Source organism: Oryzias latipes, chromosome 13 (assembly GCF_053564925.1).
Source record: "Oryzias latipes strain Hd-rR chromosome 13, Olatipes_Hd-rR_3.1".
Classification (NCBI taxonomy): domain Eukaryota; kingdom Metazoa; phylum Chordata; class Actinopteri; order Beloniformes; family Adrianichthyidae; genus Oryzias; species Oryzias latipes.
Genome location: NC_136249.1, coordinates 10,494,381 through 10,514,855, shown reverse-complemented (window position 1 = coordinate 10,514,855; position 20,475 = coordinate 10,494,381). Strand labels below are relative to the sequence as shown.

General features: G+C 37.9%; 3 protein-coding genes and 1 long non-coding RNA gene across 4 annotated transcripts; 1 reads left to right on the top strand and 3 right to left on the bottom strand.

Moving 5' to 3' along the window:
- Window positions 1-1,079: 1,079 nt before the first annotated feature.
- Window positions 1,080-2,473, top strand: LOC144981664 (uncharacterized). The gene is made up of 3 exons (XR_013647234.1): window positions 1,080-1,457; window positions 1,881-1,995; window positions 2,080-2,473. It is a non-coding gene; the product is annotated as an uncharacterized LOC144981664 (long non-coding RNA).
- A 4,082-nt stretch (window positions 2,474-6,555) lies between these two features.
- On the bottom strand, window positions 6,556-11,423 carry snrpd2 (small nuclear ribonucleoprotein D2 polypeptide). Its single transcript, XM_004075856.5, has 3 exons — window positions 11,266-11,423; window positions 9,742-9,921; window positions 6,556-6,954 (listed from the first exon to the last, which is right to left on the bottom strand). Coding segments are annotated over exons 1-3 (357 nt in total). The 5' UTR covers window positions 11,268-11,423; the 3' UTR covers window positions 6,556-6,779.
- A 3,567-nt stretch (window positions 11,424-14,990) lies between these two features.
- On the bottom strand, window positions 14,991-16,154 carry foxg1c (forkhead box G1c). The gene has a single exon (NM_001160459.1). The coding sequence runs from the start codon at window positions 16,152-16,154 to the stop codon at window positions 14,991-14,993; it is 1,164 nt and encodes a 387-aa protein (NP_001153931.1).
- Window positions 16,155-18,623: 2,469 nt separating this feature from the next.
- Window positions 18,624-19,859, bottom strand: pglyrp5 (peptidoglycan recognition protein 5). Its single transcript, XM_004075857.5, has 4 exons — window positions 19,733-19,859; window positions 19,455-19,650; window positions 19,211-19,329; window positions 18,624-19,135 (listed from the first exon to the last, which is right to left on the bottom strand). The coding sequence occupies exons 1-4, from the start codon at window positions 19,743-19,745 to the stop codon at window positions 18,960-18,962; spliced, it is 504 nt and encodes a 167-aa protein (XP_004075905.1). The 5' UTR covers window positions 19,746-19,859; the 3' UTR covers window positions 18,624-18,959.
- Between the last annotated feature and the right edge of the window lie 616 nt (window positions 19,860-20,475).

Below are 20,475 nucleotides of genomic sequence, written 5' to 3'. Positions count from 1 at the left end.
CTTTATTCTGAAAAATCCAAGAAAGTTTGATAAATGTGTCTGGTCTGATTTGGAAAATCTGAAGTGCAAAATATATATAAATATGTATACATATACATACACACACACACACACACACACACACACACACACACACACACACACCCACACACACACACACACACACCCACACACACGCACACACATATATATATATACATACACATATTAACATATGTGTATGTATATATATATCTAGACAAAAATCCAAAAGATCATGTGATATTTTTTTACTGCTGCATTTCAAGCACTAAAATTATTAAATAAAACAGTTTACTAGTAAGTCAAATCCATTCCAGATATTAATTATTACATTGACTGGAATGTAGAGAAAAATAATGAGATTCATTACAGTGTGATTATTTATAAACATACTGGTAAATAAAAAAGATTGTAGTACTGCATACAGCACAAACAAGCCATGTTAGATTCATTAGATATAATGATTATTGAATAAAGACAATTAGAGTTCGGTCTGTGACTTAAAAATCAGTGCAAAGAAGTATTTTCTGATTTTTTACACTATGTCATTTTTAAAACAACGCATAAAACAGCTCAGATGTAAAATTGTTCGGTTGATTTTTGTTTAATGCTGTTTTTGAAAGCTCTAAAAAACTAAATTCAACCTATTTTTACTTCTTTTAAATTAAAAATACATTAATGCAAAGTTATAGTGGGCCTATTTTATTTATTTTTTGTCATGGCATAAGTACGGTGGCCCTGAAGTGCAAAGCATTCAACAAATCACTCGATACAAAAACATTTTTAAGATCACAACAACAATTAAAAAAATAAAAAGTTAAAAAGCAGCATTACATTTTAGAAAACAAAACAAAATTTCAGAAACCAAAACTTAAAAAACAAAAATGAAAAAAAAAAACATTTCAGAAAACAAAATTCATTTCCAGAAGGATAAAAAAAGAAATATTAAAAAAATGAAAACATTTCAGAAAACAAAAATTAATTTCCAGAAAAAAAAGGAAATACTAAAAAATGAAAACATTTCAGCAAAAAATTAAATATTTAAAAATGAAAAACATTTCAGAACACAGAATTAATTTCCAGAAAACAAAACGAAATCTTCAAAAATGAAAAACATTTCCAAACCGGAAGAGGCAGGTACTATGGAACAACGCTGATTGGATGATGATTTTTGTCAGTCATTTGAACTGAAAAGTATTTTAAATGAAGTGATGCCGGATTTTATCGTCCAAACAACAATGTACCATAATAATCCACGTATTTCCCATTTATATATCAAATAAAAATTGCAGCAAACTGTTAATGAACTTTTAAATTATTTTTTTAACATTTCGCCTGACACACGATCACCCGGAAGTAATTTGTGAGCACTTTTACTTTGAACGCTGTGCGCTAATGTCTACGGCTGCGAGGTTCACGCTGTCAATCATCTTCAGGTAAGAATCAATTCTGTGATCTTTTCTTTTGTCAGTCACATGTCTCTAAGGATGTTAATTTTAGGATGTTAATTAAAGTGTTGCTTTGAAAAGATAATTTCTTTATCTTGCGCATGCGCAAAAGGAACCCGATGGAGACGAACCGTCTTCACATGATAGCCGTTCCCGTTTTCGGTGACATGAGAGAAAAAGCTCCGAGCCAGCCTGATTCTGTGATTTATACAGTAATTACAGTAATTATATGGCATCAGTGTTGCTAAAAATCGACTTTAAGACTGAAATCAGTAAACAAGTTCTTATGGGAAATAACATTAAAGTGCATTGTATATTTTTGAACCATGCATATGCATATACTGACACTTAAAAATAAACTTTAAAAGTTTATAAAATACTTAATTGAATTAACATGTGATATTTCTGCAGGTGAAGTTTCTCAAAGCGAAGTTCCAGAAAGGTTTGTGCTGCAGAAGAACAGATGGCAGCTCTACATGGGAATACAAGAAGACTAAAGTCATTCATATCATTGTGCAGTGTACAGGCAAGTCACCATGATTTATGTGCAATGTAATCAATAAATATTATTTAACCTTAATATCTAATTTTTTTTTTGTTTAAATTGCAGGTCCTTTAAAAAAAAGTCTTCAAACTGCTGCATAAGCCTGATTTGTTGTAAATGATGCAGTGGAGAGTGAAAAACGAAGCACAATTCCTGGCTTTAGTGTCGGGCTGATGATCTGGAAATCACATCTGAGGAATCGCATCAAACACTTGTACAACTCCAAACAACTTAATGATCCTTTAAGCAAAACTCCAGTTTAAAATGTTCATATTAGACTTGCTTCATTTAGGAGTTTTTCCATGTTTACCATTTTAGGTTTTAAAGCTTTATTAACAAAGTTGATGTTTGATTTTCAAAGCTGTTGTTTAGAAATGTTTCTTTGTCAATGAAAAAACTGAATGCTGACGTGAGGATTGTAATAATGGATATGAAAATAAACAAATTTGTTTCATAGCAATGCAGTATATTTATTGAAAACTTAACGTGAAAACGTTACTCAGTAACAGAAACAAAGAAACGGTTGTGGATTTTCCTTTATGGGCTTCTTCATGCAGTTAATCAAATGTTGCGCTTACAATCAGCATTTACTCAGCGTACCTGTCAGTCACATTTATTAGAGGAAAAAATGCATCTGGGAAAAGTCTGTTTGTGCTTAACAACTATATCAAAAAGAGTCATGTCAGGGAAGTTTTGTCCACATTGCTGCTCAGCATCACATCCAGAGGAAGATGCACAGGTAAGGGACGCCACTTCCTGCTCGTACATGCTTGCAGCTTCCTCTGCACTGGACTCCAGCTCCACTGAAATCCCTGACAGAGATAAATTAATAAATTAAAAATCCCTGACAGAAAAACATCAGCTGCCGTTCATCTTTCATTCAGGAAAAAGTTGAGTTCATCAAAATGAGGAGAAAATGGGTTAAACCAGCAATTCATTAGGGAGGGGTCAAAACACCAAACTCAGAATAAAATACATTATTTCAGTCTTATAAAAATACATTCTAAAACAATTTGGTATTCCTCCTCTGCCTGAAAGACTAAAACGTTTTTTTTAAAGATTTATTTTACTCTACAGACTTTGCCACCTTTAGTTACACACCTGTACATGTCTGATGATGTGCACATCCAGTCATTTACTGTCATGTTTCTGTGCACTGACACACTCTAAAGTCACAGATCTTAATAGTGTGAATAAGAAGCATTCATAAATGTTATTCTGAGACACAAACTGCTGCAGTTTACCTGACAGCTTTGCTTATTTATGCTGCTGGTACACCTGTCTGAGAATCCTGCCCACGTGACCCCCCTCTCCAGCTGATGAGGTAACCTGTCATTAACGTATGACTGAAGGATCTTGGATCTGTCTGTAAACACCCACCTAGAAATCACGTTTAACGCTACATTTATTAGATCAAACAAATGTGCCTCCATACCTTATCTGTGGATGGCGGGACTGCATTTCCTGATGTGCGCCGTCTTTAACACACGTTTCTTCGCAGCTGCTGCTTTAGACAGAATCCTCTCACTACATTTCGAAACATTTGTAAACCTGGTTGGTGTTGATATTTCTGCGTGCGTTCTGTCATCACATTCGCTAAATATTCAAAGATTAACGTTTAAGTTAACGTTTTATCGTCCTTCCCTTATATTGTTTACCTGCAGAACGGACGTCATCCACACAAACTACTTCCGGGTGACCGTTCTGCTTCAGACGAAATATTCAAGAAATAATTTAAACCTTCATTATCTGTTTGCTGCATTTTTGATTTAATATGTAAATGGAAATATGTGGATTATTATGGAACATTGTGGTTTGGACGATAAAATCCGGCATCACTTCGTTTAAAATACTTTTCAGTTCAAATGATTGACAAACATCATCATCCAATCAGCGTTGTCCCATAGTACCCGCCTCTTCCGGTTTGGAAATGTTTTTCATTTTTGAAGATTTCGTTTTTTTTCCTAGAAATTCATTCTGTGTTCTGAAATGTTTTTCATTTTTTAATATTTCATTTTTTTCTGAAATGTTTTTCATTTTTTAATATTTCATTTTTTTCTGAATTGTTTTCATTTTTTTGTATTTCATTTTGTTTTCTGGAAATTAATTTTGTTTTCTGAAATTTTTTCATTTTTTAATATTTATTTTTTTTCTTCTGGAAATTAATTTTGTTTTCTGAAATGTTTTTTTCTTTTTTATGTTTTGGTTTCTGAAATTTTGTTTTGTTTTTCTAAAATATAATACTGCTTTTTAAATAGTTGCTGTGATCTTAAAAATGTTTTTGTATCGAGTGTTTTGTTGAATGGTTTGCACTTCAGGGCCACCGTACTTAAGTGTTGTCAGGCTTGTCATAATGTTCGAAAACTTAGACTCTTTAACTTTCACATTCATGCTTTTAATTTCTGATGGCAATTTGTATATCATCTGTATGAAAACGATATAACATAAAATTGTGTTTACTTTACATTTAATGCTGGATTTTAGGTAGTTGAAATCCCCCTGCTTCACTTCACAAAGCTCGTTTTTGCTCTTTTCTGGCTCATTGGTTGATTTCAACCAATTTCAGCCATAAACAACTTAGAAAAAAAAAGACAACAAAAATACCAATATACATCAAATCTATTTAAAATAATCAATTCATAAACTAATTAAAAAATAAATACAACAAAATGATGCCATCTTACTAACATTTTAATTACTCATAAGCATAAATAGACACATGTGTACTTACACGTGGAAAAGGTTCAAAGTGGTCCTTATATATGATTATGCCGATTTTAAGCCAAAAAAAAAAACGTGTAATTTTCTTAGACGCGGGGCTTCCCCCCAATTTTTGAGTCAATATTAGAATTATTTTAGAGAAATATTAAGACACCATCAATATAAGCTTCTTTAAGCATTCCCAAAATAAAAGTCACATTTTGAAATGAAATCTTGAGCCCCTCAAATTATTTGCTTGTTACCATGCAAAGGCAGGAGGACATTCTTATTTTTGGAAATCTCAATAATAATAAGTCATCAATAAGAAAACTGAAATGTTTGGTCCTTTGCCTGCCTCGCTCCCATCCCCTCTACCAGATCATCAGAAACTAGCCTCTGAGTTGTGGGCGGGACCGTCGGTGCAGAAGTGACCCTCCGCTGGTATTACCTTCGTTGACACTCTCTCTCCTGCTGGCTTACAGCCCCTCACAATGCTGAGCCACCATAGGCGGAGCAACAAAAATGGCGAGCAGTTATGCAGGTATCCACACGTCGTTTTGATCCAGATTCCAGCTGAGACGAGGAAAACAAAGACGCTCATGATCGATTTGTCTCCAATTGGAAGCATCAGAATTGAGCGGAGCCCCCCAGTTTGAATGAAGAAATACTCAGGAATGTAGTTTTAAACTTAAATTCTTGTTAAACACGTTAAAAACATCAAAAACACCATTTTCATTGGAGTCCTTCTCAGCTGCTCTTCTTTCATTCACTTCTGGATCTCCAGTTTTTTCTGATGACTCAGCATTATTTGTGCTATATTACACACATTTATGCTTCATCTCCATGTAATTTTGATTGCTACTAACTGGTAAAAGCAAAAATGGTATATTTTGGAAGAGGACTGGGCCGGTCTACAGTAGTATTTCGCCTATGTAAAGAGCCATAGAGGATCTTTGACATGTATGGATGTTAATGCACTTTTACATGACAATTACACAAATGATTCAAGGTCAGCCTAAGAAAGAAAAAAAGCTGCACAAACGTGGCTGAAAGCCTTAATGAGATTTCTTCTGATTTGAAAACAAGATTTTTTTTTCCATAAAGCATTTTCTGTTCAGATCCCAAATCTCTTAGTATCATCCAGTTGAAAATGAAGTGTAAAATAACCTTATTCTACTTGGAAAACAAAAGTCAACTACTTTTAGAGATTATTCGAGGCTTTTGCTAAAAACCTTACGGCAAGTTTTAAGTTCTCTTCTTGAGACCGAAGCCTCGACTATTTGTTTTCCCCTCACCTGGAGGCTTTAAAGTGGCCGATATGCAGGTTCAGGGACCTCACGGACACAAAGACTCAAACATCAGAGAGCCGAAACCAACAGGAGAAATCATAAAACACGCCAGCGTTTACTTACACTTGAGAACGTAAACGTGAGAAGGCCGGGGCGCTCGGGTTAGACACCAACTGCTAAAGAGAAGTAACACGAGACTCGCTGTTGAGCTATTAGGACAATTAACAAAGTGGTCAGGAGGGGCTGAGCGGCAGCGAGGAACGGCCTGAAATGAAGACACGAGGGTGTGAAGTGACAGTCAGCACATCTGGTCTCATCAATAATGCAGCGGGCCTTTAAACGGCAGTTTGTCACATATTGAGCGCTTCCAATGAAATCAAGCCCGACACCTTAGATGCTGTCGAGGGAGAGTTAAGGGAGGGGGGCGATGAGAGGACGGATTTGAGACGGGGGTCCTTGAAAAGATTTAAAAAAAAAAGAAAACGATTTTTTCTAAACTGTGTACTTAAAAGGGAGAACTGTCATTTGACAAAAAGACAAAACAGGAAACAAGTAGACTGCAGCAGTCGATGCTTTTATTATTAAAATGTGAAAAAAGAAAAAAAAACAGGGAAAAAACAAAAGATGAACCACTGGTTACTCCCTAATTTAAATGGAAAGAACTTTTTAGCCACATTTTTCATCCAAACAATGAAGAGAAACAAACAAAAAAAAAAAAGACAAAAATGTCAATCCACTGCTTTGCAATCTTAGGGAAAAAAAACACCTAAAAAAAGTTCATTTTCCAGAAATCAGAGGATTTCTGAGGACGACAATGACAGAGTCTCCCCTGAGGAACATCTTGGAAATGTAGCGATCTTTATTGACCGGCTTGGACTTCTTCTTTCCTTTCCCGCTTTTGGGAACTTCTGTCCACATCTCCTTAACGTTCTCCAGGACCATGTTGCAATGCCTGAAATGACAGCAAAGACGGAGCCGTTTCAGCACCACCACAGGTTTAAAACAAACACGGGAAGACACACTATGCTCCATGATCGCTCTGTTTACACAAATAAATATCAACAGGAAATGGATATTCCATTAGTGGATAAGCAGAAGAGCAGTCAAAACAATCTGAGATGCAGACCTATGGTACACATGATTCAACATTCAATCCAAAAACCAGCAATGTAACACTGTTTCAAAATGTGGGTAAATGTTTTCTCTTCCTTTCCTTCTTCAGTTGATTTAAAGCAGAGTTGGGAATTTAAATGAAGCAACAAAGAACAAAATTGACATACGATACTCATCATTTACCTAAATGATCCAACATTTGTAGCTAATAACTAGGGGGGTAACGTCACTAAAACCTCAACTCGGTTAGGAATTTCATAGGGCTCGGTTCGATACTTTTTCGATACAAAAAAAGGCAGAGAATTTTTTCTTGTAAAATGCATTTATTGGTTTTATATAACAATAATAAAATTAACCTATGTAGGCGATCTGCTATATAAAAAATACAACTATTAGCTGTCTGGAACCAAAAACTTTGGATACTTAACACTGGCCTAAAAAAAACCACAAGCATTTTAACTTGTACATTTTTTTTCTTGTAGTCAGGTGATGCCATTTTAAGTGCGTTAACATTAGATATGTTATCTGTGGCATTCGCTATCTTTGTTTATTCCATGGTCCGGCTGAATACTCGATTCCGATTGGCTGCTGGGTGTGCATTAAAACCTGATAACTGCACGGTGAAAAAAGAAGTCCCAGTCACCTAGCTTAAATGTTTTGTATCACTGCGCCGGCCTCTTTAAAACAACAAACCTTCTGATTCATCATTTGGACAAAAACAAGCGGTAAGAGGAGAACTTTCTCTCTGAACTGATGCTTTATTCAACGCATCGGAAAGATCAGTATATATATATATTGCAGCGGTGTTGCTGTGGTGTTACGTGATGCGGCGCATAGTATAGTCCTATTTGTGATTTATTCCTAAAATTGTTTTTTTCAATTTGGATCGCTTTTCTCACAAAAAGCGATCCAAATTGAAAAAAACAACAACAAGAATTAAGGTCTAAAAGGTGATTAATATGTATTGCTTTTGTAAGTGACCATGGTATAAGCGGGTTAATGGCCTTCAGTGTGCGTTATTACTTTTTAACGCACTTCGAGTCGGATGGTTCAGGCTTCCACGGTGTGCGTTAAAAAGTAATAACGCACACTTTGTCGGCCATTAACCCTTCCGTAAAAATAAAATGTTGAAACACAGTATTCGACTTATTTAATTGTCTTTCCTTTCATCCAGACAAATCCAAAGTGTACCAACAAATGACAACGCAAGAGGGGGAGAGAGAGGATAAACAGACAAAAAAAAGGAGAAACCGAAACAGTACAAAAGTGATCCGAACCGAAATTGCCGTACCGAAACGGTTCGGTCCAACTACAAGGAAAAAACTGATCTGTGTCCGAAAACTGGAACTCTGTGTGTGTGTGTGTGTGTGTGTGTGTGTGTAGAGGATGGGGGAGTCAACCAATCAGAGTGCAGGACTCAGAGGACTTGGTAAAGTTAGAAAGATCTTCACAGATTCGGACTTCCTGCTGAGAAATTCCATGTTTAATATATTTTATATAGTTTTTCACATTTTAAGAGACATGATTCATAATAAAGGTGCTCAATAGTTCTAAAGATACTAAAGCTAATGTCAGCAAACTTTCTGTACTGACTAATCATGACCCTATTGTCCCCCCCGTTCCGTTTTCGTACACAGATCAATTTTGACACAAGTTTCTCACAAGGAATGTGTCAGAAGTCAGAGCGCAGTTGTTGTGCACTTGTGATGTGCGCCAGCAGATTCACATTTGAGCAGTTGTAATCCCAGATTGGAGGTTGTAACTCTAAATGGGAATTTGTCAGTTCTGATTTAGTTTGTCAGACTTTACAGCAGAAGATTTTTACACACAGATGCAGATTTTTGGTGTGCAAGTTCTCACATTGTAAATTACAAGTTCTCACACCAAATCTACAAGCTCGTCTATTTAGACACATTTTTACCTTCATACTAATAACTCACTGGCATTTGAAATCTTGGGGTGCTCAGGTGGATTTGCTCACATACGTAATCTATTCTTTTAAAAACCAAAAAGATCAGAAAATTACAATGCAAGAACTATTGAAATAAAACATCTTGCAATCTCCCTTCTTCATTGCTTAAGCTTTGTAAGAAAATTTGATTTTATTACACAAGTGACTACATATAGAAATCTTGCTGTTGACATCTAACCCTTAAAACAGGTTTAGTATTTAAGAAGTGGCTTTTTATTCAACTCATACTTGATAAAAAAACAAAACAATGCTTCAGAGAATGAAATCATTCAAACCCCACACCCACATCAGGCACAGTACCCAATGTGGAGGAGATGCTATGGACGCCTTTTTAATCTCTTACATTTGTGAGCTTATATTTAGTGTTTTACTTGTATTTGAATTCTTCTGAATGTATTTTATTCTTGATTCTATTAAAGGAATATGTCAAAGAGAGGAGGGAATAATTGAAACATTTTAGAATAAAACCACTGTAAGGCGCCATGTTATTTCAAATCCTGGAAAGAAGAAGAAAAAAAGACTGCAAAAATATGCTTTAGTGAAGCAACACTTTCTAAATCAAGATGCAAGCTCTTCGTGTTTGTTTCCTCTTCATATAAAAGTCCTAAATACACACTTAAACCTCTCTCCGCTACACCAGCAGCCCCCCAATACCTGTCGAATGCTTTGACTCTTCCAAGCAGCTTCTTGTTGTTGCGACAGTTAATGAGGACTTGGGTGTTGTTCTTGACTGACTGGGTGAGCACCGACAGAGGGCCAGTGTTGAACTCCTCCTCTTCTCTTTTCTGGAGCTCTTCAGGCGTCATCTCTGACTTAGGTTTCGTTAGAAGACTCCTGTGGATTAAACAAGTTCTGAATTAGTGATAACAGCAAACAAAATAAGCAACGATGTACTGTTTAAGCATCGACTGCTTGGGCGGCCTATTATTTGGATTTGGGCCTTTTTATTATTATTCTTTTAAATTAAAAAATAAATATAAAGACACAAACGCAACACTTTCGTATTTAATGCACACACAAGCATTAGTTACTGTTAATGCGAATCCAAGAGTTGGCTTCATCTGTGTGCCTCAACAAAATGATCATTTTCTTATAAAGTCAAGTTAGCACAAAAATGTACAATATAGGCAAGACATCTGAAAAGTGGAACCAGCTAAAAAAAGTCTCAGTTCCTGCAAAAGAGCATTTATGAGAGCTGAAGCTGTTGACTGAAAGTGCTCAGTTAATAGAGACATTTGAGAGGCAGAAGGTGCTTAAGCAGGAAAATGGACCACAACCAAATATCTAAATAAAACTAAACATGCAAAACTAGTATTAACCAGAAAACCATTGTACAGGAGACATTACATCAGACGGAATCAAAACTATTGAGGAATTATCTCACACACACAATAAATGCTTTGGTCATTGATAAATTGAATCAGTACATTTTAGTCTCGATATTTCTTTATATTTGTACAATGATCACTACAAATAGGCAGAAGTAAAACCTACTTTAAAAAAAATGGCTGCTCTGGATGATAGAGAAACAATTTACCTAAATAAAGGTCAACAAATACTAGACTTTATAAAAGGATCAAGTTTTAAAACATTAAAGCCTCCCGCCACCCTTAAATGAGCACAGAACATTTATTGTTTCCAGATACATTTGAAGTTTTCAACAATCTCTGAACAGTGTGTGCTTTGAGATCAGCAAAGAGTTTAGGCTCTTTACGCACAAAATATTTAGAACAAAACTTTGGCTTTCACACAAAATGAGTCTATAACCGACGACTTTGATCATATCATCTTGCAGAAGCTTAAACATTTCTACTTTCTAAAGAATGAATGCTGCAATCGCACAACGAGGACATTTACTCATGATGGATAGAGCAAGCTAACAGTCTCATTAGCAATTAGCTAATGAGGCTTAGTACGTCCATCAAGCTTTCGCGCGATGTACAATCACAGAATTTAGCTTTGGACGTAACTTTTTAAACAATTTAATTTGAGAATGCAGTAATTGCAATGTAATCCAATTTAACACATTTCTAAAAACCACCCACTAGGCCACACAAAGCGATCTAGCACCAACTCGAAGGAAAATGCTGCTAGCTTAATAGTGCGATCTCCATATTAGCAGCTAAACGTAAAAAGTAACATTGCCCTCAACATCGAGACACAATAGAAGATACTAACATGATTCCTGGTTTATAAAAACCGTTTAGTAAAGTTCCAAAGCCTCTTTCGTGCGTCGGTCGTGTCTACAACGTTTTAGCCGACAGTCGCGTGCACAGAATCACTTCCGGTGATATTAACGCGCTTAAATAGAATAACTTCCGGGTTACGACGCAAACCAAAAATTCGAAAAATATTCTATTCTTTTTGGCAACAATAGAAAAAAAATCAAACAACGGTCATCAGCTAAAATATTCTATTCTAATCTTGCATCCATCTCTAGTAATTTCGTTACTGAAGCCGAAGTTAAAACTGTTATGAATGCCCCAGCATTCATGCAGCAATTTAACAAACGACATTATAGAACATGTTTAAATAAATACACGAAAAAGATTAATTAAATACAATTTGATACATTTAAATTCAGCATTGCTTTTATCCAGTTATTTTGCATTTGCAGGATATCAAAGTCCAGGTTGACAGTATCAAGAAATAATATAAAATAAAAGAGACGTTGCTTAGTCTGTGACCTTTGCCTGGTAAACAACAACAACATTATTAACAACAACAACAATTAAAATATTGGAAATAACAACAACAACAATAATAGTAATAATATTAATAACAACAAAAACAATAATAATAATAATAACCTTTCCTTTTTTTCATATGTGCCACGTTCCAAATCACAGATTGCCTTATCTATTATTGTAGGTGCTAAACAAATGATGCAGCATTGTTCATTTGTATTTTTAGCAGTATTTTTAAACTCATTTATTTGAAAAATATAATTCAATATCAAGAAACTATAAACATGGCCTTTTGTAACTGCATTTTGCAAATCAAACAATACAAAAAAACTTTAATAGTAAAAGTTTTAGGCTCCAGGTTTATTGCTGTCATGTCTTGCATACATGGGCAGCCGTGGTAGGGTGGTCACCCTCTGATCGTTAGATTGCAGGTTCGATACCCGCCCTACCGTTGAAGTGTCCTTGGGAAAGACGCTGAACTGAACACCACCTTGCTTCTGGTGGAAGGTTGGTGCCAGTGTTCAGCAACCAGGAAACCAGTATGTGAATCTGTGTATGAATAGGTGACTGATTTTGGCCTTCAAGGAAGGTAGAAAGCGCAGTACAATTATACGCCATTTACCATTTATAATACAATTATAAAAAGTTATAAGATGCATTATAGTGTCATTTAGAAACTCTCACAACTGAGTTCTATGAGATCTACAGCAGGTGTATTTATCTAATGTTAGTCTAATATAAGTTTTGTTTTGAAGAGATGTCTTAAAGAGTCTGAGCCGTTGACAAAAATGTTGTAGCACTTCTTTCAGATGGTAAAATCCACAATTCCTTTTTGGCCAACATCCAAAGGAGATCTTGTGACTTATGAAATAAGGAAACCAATTCCAAACACAAACAATCCCTTTGGGCTTTTTTTCAAGTTTGTTGAGTAAACCGTTAAAACTACAAATAGTTGTAGGACCACAACTCAAGTTTTTTAGTAGACTTTTTCTAACAACTAAAATGTTGATTAAAGGATTCTGATAACATATTAATCTATTTATTGCTTATCTTTTCCCCTCATTGCATAATGTCAATAAAAGAGTAAAAAATAAAAAATAATAAAAACTGAAAGCTTCTTCATAGGACAGAAGATTTGAAGGAGATGCCTCAACAAGGATGGAAAAATAACAGCTACATTTTTGTTTAACTCTTTAAGAAAATGAAATTTGTGTCTGTAAGATAAAAAGAGAAATAGAGGCTGCATGCCTCGCAACAGTGGAGTCACTAAGAGATCTGCTTTCTGGTAAGAGACAGGCAGACGCCTATATGTGCACAATCTAACTACCTTACACCAAAGGTTAAAGCCCTACCTGTGGAAACCTCTTGCTCTAAATAATGGTCGTCTGTGTGCTGTTCAGTATGGAGAGTGTGTGGACTGATTTCCAAAGTGTTAAGTGTAAAATATCTTTATGCCGCCAACCTGAGGCCCAAAAACTGTGCTCTTTAACAATAAAGTAAGCATTGTTGTGTATATGTTAGGATTGAACTCAAACTTAATAAAAAGTGAAGTGAAACTTAAAAAACATATAAATGTATTGAATTTGTGCAACCATTTCAAATCTGTGAAGAAGAAAGATTTTGTATTTTACTTTGTATAATTTCAAAGGGTTTTCCTTTGGATGGATGGATGGATAACATTTGCTATTTTTAAGTCTTAAATTAAACAGTTTTTTTCATTTAAAAATCCAAAAATTAAAAGAGCACATCAACAAAAATCTGTGTTTTTTGCAGGGCCATCCTTTTATCCTGCAAGAACCCCATTGCCTGGGGAAAAACGTATTATTTTCATATTTGTCTCCAGTTAATCAAGCTGTGCCAATGTAAATGATCATAAAATAATCTTTCTGGGATGCAGCAGGGAAGCAGCAGTATCCCCTTACTTCAGGAAATAAAACAGTTGACACCACAAACCTGTTGATCCACAGCAGCTCTCTGCACCCACACTGCAAGTATTCACACCAGACTATCTTTGAATCTTCACGTCTATGTAGAGCAATGAGTTTGCCAACAGAACAGTTACCTGATCCGGGTTTGTCTGCTTTAACCAAATGTAACTGTGAGTGTGACAGCTTCAGGTTCTTCAAAAACAAAGAAGCTTTTGTTTGCAGCAAGGCAACCATCCAGAGAGGGGCTTCAATCTCTCCTGTCATAACTTCTTGGTTTGGAGAGAATGGGAAGGAGAGGTGAGAGAAGGTGTACACAGGCAGGGATGTCAATGGTGACATGAGTCAAAAAAACTGCTTGTTGAAGTTGCATCGCTGCACACTTACAGAAAAAATGGCTGCCAGAAAAAATGATTTAAAATAAGAAAAAAAAAGCCTTTAATTGTTTCATTTACAGAGTTTGTGCGGGCTCAAATCTCCAGAGTGCAACATTTAATAACACAGCCAAAGAAGAACAATCAACAACAGTAAGGCTTTAATGAGGTGAAAAGAAAACACAATTAAAAATGCATTATTTATCGTCTAATTACATGTTAGGTAATTAGCAATGGAATATATATTAGTTGCAAAATCCTGGACAATAAGTGTAGCAAATGAAATATTTCAGTGCAATTAAACACAGTAATTGTTCTAACCAAACCCACACTTTTAAAGCTCTTTAAACAAAACTTTGTTCAATTAGTTTGATTAGAAGCAAACGTAACCTGTTTCCAAAAATTTTTAAAGTAAAAGATTTTGGTTTGTAATGTTTTGTTTAACATGATGGCTGAAATAAATTACTTCAAATTAAGTCATTCCACTTTTTAAAATTTCATTTTTGAAATGCAAAAGAGCCTGAAATGTCAGGCTGACATGCGCGTAGACCCTCCAAGATATCTTGACACTTGCATGTGTGAGAAAAAGTCAAAGGATAAGAGGACAAACTTCTGAAGAAATGATCAGACCGTTGACAAGATCTTGAATGATCAGTGCTGTTGTTTTTCTGCGTTTAGGAAGAAACTTTTTGCATATTCTTTGTAAATGACAAACTTTTGCTTATGCAAAGGTACTGCTCACCAGCCGTTTTTTCTTCAAATATTTTTTTATTTCCAAAGAAAATGCAAAGTATATTTTTAGCCTTCATGGAATTGGCTCTAAAGTCAGCAGTGCCACTTTTTTTTAATTGCTGTTTTATGGGTCCCTTGTTTCCTTCACTTTTCTGCAGCAGTCTGTAGAAGCGTTATATTAAGTTTCAAAGCCGGTTGGGGTTGGAACTCAGTTGAGGACAATAATTTGGAAAGTCACTGCAGCATCCTCTAAGGTCTGGGTAACCGTTCCTGGATAAAAACTCTCCCGGCGGGGTTTTGGATGAGGCGCACTCATCCTGACACGCGCCAAATGCGGCGTTGCACGGTATCTGGTGGGAGTAAAAGTAACTGGCTTGTCCTGAGATCATGTTAAAAGGACACGGGTCAGAGAGTGGCAGAGAGCCTGCAGGGATGGACGCAGCGAAGGCGGTGCCAATCTGATGGCGACGGGATGGTGCGCAGCTGAGTCCAATGTAGGACATCTTCTGGTGCACGAACCGGTCTGCTTCTGCTGGTCCTGCGCTGAGCCGGGCCCGCTGAGAAACCACCGATGCAGCATGGTTTGAGAAGCGGGGCTGAGCGCCTGCGTAAGTTCCTGCGCTAAGTTGCGCGCGCGCCGGTGTTTGGAGAGGTAAGAACGGCGGCACCGGCCAGTAAAACGAACCAGCGGCGGCCAAGGTGACACTGGTTGCTGCGGTGGTGGATATGAGTCGACCTCCTCCTCTTTTTACGCCAAGTTTGAACCTGGAAGAAGCGTCGGTTCTGCGCCGTAGTTTCCCGGACGTGCTCCCTATGAACACATCCTCACTGCAGGGGTCCAGCATCCAGTAGTTTCCCTTTCCAGGGTCATCATAGTGGCGAGGCACCTTAATAAAACACTTGTTCAGACTCAGGTTGTGCCGAATTGAGTTTTGCCACCCCTGGCGGTTATCTCTGTAGTACGGAAAGTTTTCCATGATGAACTCATAGATGCCGTTGAGCGTGAGTCTCCGTCCTGGGCTTTGGCGGATCGCCATCATAATAAGTGCGTTGTAGCTGAAAGGAGGCTTCTCGGGCTTTACGCTCTCCTCTGATCCTCTGCTTTTCTCTGACCCCACCTTAACACGTTCTTGCTTCACAGCCACTATAGGGTCCACTTTCGCGCGCTGCTTTGGGATCTCAGTGCTCCTTTCATTTGTCTCCTCCTGGGCGCTCTCTTCTGGCTGAGTTGAACGCGCCTTCTGGGAAATAGATAAAGACTCTTGATCGCCATCTCTCCTCCACAGCAGGCTACTGATGCTGAAAGAAGACTTTTGAAACAATCGATTTGGAATGGTGGGATCCTCCATCTCCAAGTGCGGAGTTCACATTCAGAAGAGAGTGGAGTTGGCAGGAGAGCGCGTCACTGAACACACCGCTGATTCAACCTGGAAAGAAGCTGAAGACGCACTGACCAATCTGCGCGCCGACAAATGCGCATGTTCCCAGTGCCAAAGCTCGGATCCTTTTTTTTCCTTCTAAAAAAAATCCGAATTAAGAAAAAGAATTACAATTAAAAAAGTTCAAGACTGTTTGGTTTGTAGCCCGCTCCCAAAAAAAATCACACGACGTTTTTCCCATCCGACTCTGTTCAATAAGTCTTTCAGAATGACTGTCTCTGAGCCCTCCGGTGCATTTATGCCCACAAATCCACGCCCCGTCAAACTCAGCCTCAGTTTTAACGAAGGCAGGCCACATCTTCATCTGAGGTTTTTGCACCATCACGCACAAAAACTTCTCAGTTTGGCGTGTGACCAGTACAAAAATTGATCAGGGTACAAATAAAGATTTTTTAATCATAAAAAAATATTTTCAAAAATATTTATTTTAGAGAAACAAGACAGAGTAGCCTTTCTGATGTGATTCATTTTAGCAGGAAGGTAATTACACGTTCCACATTCCTCTTTAAAAAAGAAGTATTTGCTGCTTTCGTCTTCAGAGAGGTGTCAAAAAGCCTATTCTGAGTGCATTTGAATACATGCTGTGAACCCAGAAGAAGGAAAAAAGGATGGACTCATTAGGTCGGTAATGACTCACATACAGTTAATTCCCCCCCCAAAACAGTTTCCTAGAATTACACAACTGTCAGTTATACTTAAAATGCCTCAGGAAATGTACAGTTGAACCTTTACAGAGTTAAACTTCAAAATGAAAAACGGCCTTCGGGCCTTACTGAAGATATTGGATTTCACAATTTGCAAAATTAAAACTTGAATGTTTTCTTTATTATTATTTCCTCTTCAGTTGGTCAAATGTTTGTTTTATGGAACAACACAGTTTCCACATTCAAAGTTAGGCTCAGAACATTCCTCTTTGGACAGGCTTATTGCCAGACTAGCTAGTAATCAGAGAATATTTACTTTACTGTTAATATGTTTCCTGCTTGCATTTTAACTCATCTTCAACATGTCTCAACCTGACCCGATTTGACCCGACCGACCTGACTCTTGCACCACACACACTTCAAGGGACGATTTGATCCCATTGCAACCACACGAATATTTTCAAGGGACCTCCAGATCTTGCACTACAACCTATCCACGGCCGTACCCAAAGACTACTGACAAGACTCCCCTCTACCCCCTCCCCTCCCCCTTAAGCCTAGCCCTGAACTGATCCCTAAGCTTAACCCTTACCAGAAGCTGGGGAAAGTATGGTGAACTGGGGTTCTGTCCTCTTCTCTCCTCTATTCTTTATAATTTATCAATCATTTAGTTCTCTGTGCCTCTGTTTGGTGCAGTTCGATTCATGAACTCTCCCATTCATGTACTCATGGGAGTGCTTCCAGATTCCAGTTGGCTCGTCCGTGCTCCTGTACCTGACCAAGTACCTCGCCTCTGCCTCGCCTCTACTACTGCTTTTACACTTGGCACAGTGGATCCTGCTTCCGGCTCGACTCGCGCCCCCAGCTGTCCCCCGACTCCAGCTGGATGGAGCTCGTCTGCTGAACTTTATATATGTAGTTGTGGAGTTAGATAAGTTAATTCTTCTCTAGGAGTTCAGGTAAAGCGCCTGTCCGTCATGGGGTAGGATCCCTCCTTCATGTGGGCACCCCTGAGGTTTTTTCGTTTTCTCCGGAATCCGTTTTTTTAAGAAGTTTTTTCTTACCGCGAGGGGGGAGGGGGGGCGTCTAGGGGCAGGGATGTCCACTTTTAGTTTAGTTAGTTCAGTTTAGAATTTTTCTATTGAATTGTTTGTATTCATGATCCTTAAGCCCATCGAGACGACTGTTGTGATTTTGGGCTATACAAATAAAATTGAAGTGAATTGAATCAAAAGACTTTGTTAATTTAAGGGCATTACACAAACTTTAATTTACTGACCGATAACAGAAAAACACCCTAAAAAAACAGAATTGCAGACACTGAAAAGTTAAAACAGTGATCTTCGTTTAAAGGTTGCTCCTGTTCTGAAATATGTGTCAGATGAGACGCTTGTAAATGCCACCTTTTGCTCAGTTGGTATGATAGGTGGCTTTTCTTTTTTAAGCATATAGCTACACAAAGTGGTGCCTGTCTGTTTATTCGGCCGAGTTGCTTAAATCTTTTAATCTCCTTGGATTTTATTCTCATTTCAGGATTTGATCGCATAGATTTCTGTGCTGAAAGCGATTCAGCATTCTATGCAAGATGACGCATCTCACACCATGCATCAGAGATCCACTGGAATCTGAACAGCCCTGCACCTCTTCGTGTCATCTGCTCAGACGTCCAATGACTGAATGAAGGGATCCAACTACAGAATTGTTTTAGGGAAAAAAACTAGAGTCCAACACAAACAAAGTTTCATTTCAGATTTATTTTTCAACAACATAGTCAAAAGAAATGAAAATGTTACTAAATAAAAAACACTTAGATTGCATTTGGAAACAATTCACTTAAATATTTCACTTAATCAAAAATGAGAACCCATTCCTATCAAGATAGAAATGAAACTGACTCCCATTTGTTTTTCTTCTGCAGGAGCTGCAGCTTTTCTTTCCTCCTTTGTGATGGCTCCCTCTGCTGTGAGAGAGGCAGCAGGGTTTCACAGCAAACACCACAGACGTCTTTGAAGTTCATGTAGAAGCATGGAAACAATAGTTAGTGTTGAGTCAGGGAACGCCTCCCTGAGAGCTACGCGGCACTCCTTAGATGAGTCAGAGCAGCGTAAAGGTTGTCTCCCGGACATTGGGTACTAGCTAAATCTCTGTGTCCACACAGAACAAACTTCGGATGTATGTAGCTCTGGGAAACTCCAAACAGCAGCAGCCGTTTGACTGACAGTAAAGCCTCCTTGCTCAGTTTGTCACCTGAAATTCCAAAAAGAAGTCATAGTAGGTATAATGTATTGAATTTGTTGTCAAGCTACAAAAAGGAGGACTTACTGTTAAAGTTGCCCATGAAGGCAATTCCCAGAGAGTCATGGTTGTGGCCTTTGGTATGCGCCCCCACGACTCCCCAGCCGCGGCCCTCAAACACAGTACCATCTCCTCCGACAAGAAAGCTGAAATATCAAAGTGTTTTTCCTCATAGCATTTCTTTTTTACGCCTAAATTACACCACCATTTTCCTTTGGAACAATTCTTGCAGCTGAAGCAAAATAAAAAACAAAACAAAAAAAACCCTCACTTATAGCCAATGTCATCAAAGCCCCTTTGGTTCATGTGCATGCTCTGAATGCTGACGAGGTGCTCCTTGCTGTCTGCCAGGCCTCTGCAGTTTTGAAGGGCAGTGTGGTGTATCACAACCCTCTGAGCTGAACCTTTCAGAGCCTCCTTTTGTTTCGGAGCGGCCGCCCCCCACTGTAGCCTTGAAACAACATTCACTGAAAAACCCCAAATAAGACCATGAGGTTAAACCATGGCTGAAAATCTAGTCAAGGAAGGGCAGTCTGTCTGTTTTCATACCTGTTTGCTCCATGAGGCTGCAGACAGCCGCCCGTGCTTGTTGTGACTGCCCGGCTGCTGACTTATCTGAGTTCTGTTAGGAGGGCGGAGTCTTGGAAAGTACACCTTCCTCGTTCTTGATTGTTTGATGTGGATGCAAGCAAACACTTATTTTACCAACTGGTCTTTCTGGCAGTGACGGTCTGCAGTTGCCCAACCAGTTGAGAGGAATATCCATGCCTGAAAAAGAAGGAAGTGTGATTTTCATTTTGGGTCAAATGTCCCTCGCAGCGACAAAAAACTACAGGCAGTTTTCACACAGATCATGTCTCTGCATGAGGCCTCCAGTAACAGGAAGAGCAGTTTCAGCAGACTTTTGTCCCAACGCTGCACCACGGACAGACTTGGAGAGTCTTTTGTCCCACGAGCCATCAGACTGCACAGCACACCATCGTAGCACCAGAGAACTTTTACTATCTTTTGATCAGACTGAAATGTTCTGGGAAATTTGATTTTAGGTGATTGTTCTTATTTGCTTCTTATTTATTTATTTATTTATTGTGTTTTTATTCGTTTCAGGAATGATTGTGTTTTTTAAGTGTGGTCTATCTATCTATCTATCTATCTATCTATCTATCTATCTATCTATCTATCTATCTATCTATCTATCTATCTATCTATCTATCTATCTATCTATCTATCTATCTATCTATCTATCTATCTATCAAACTTCTCCCCCCCCCCCCCCCCCCCAGGTTCCTAAC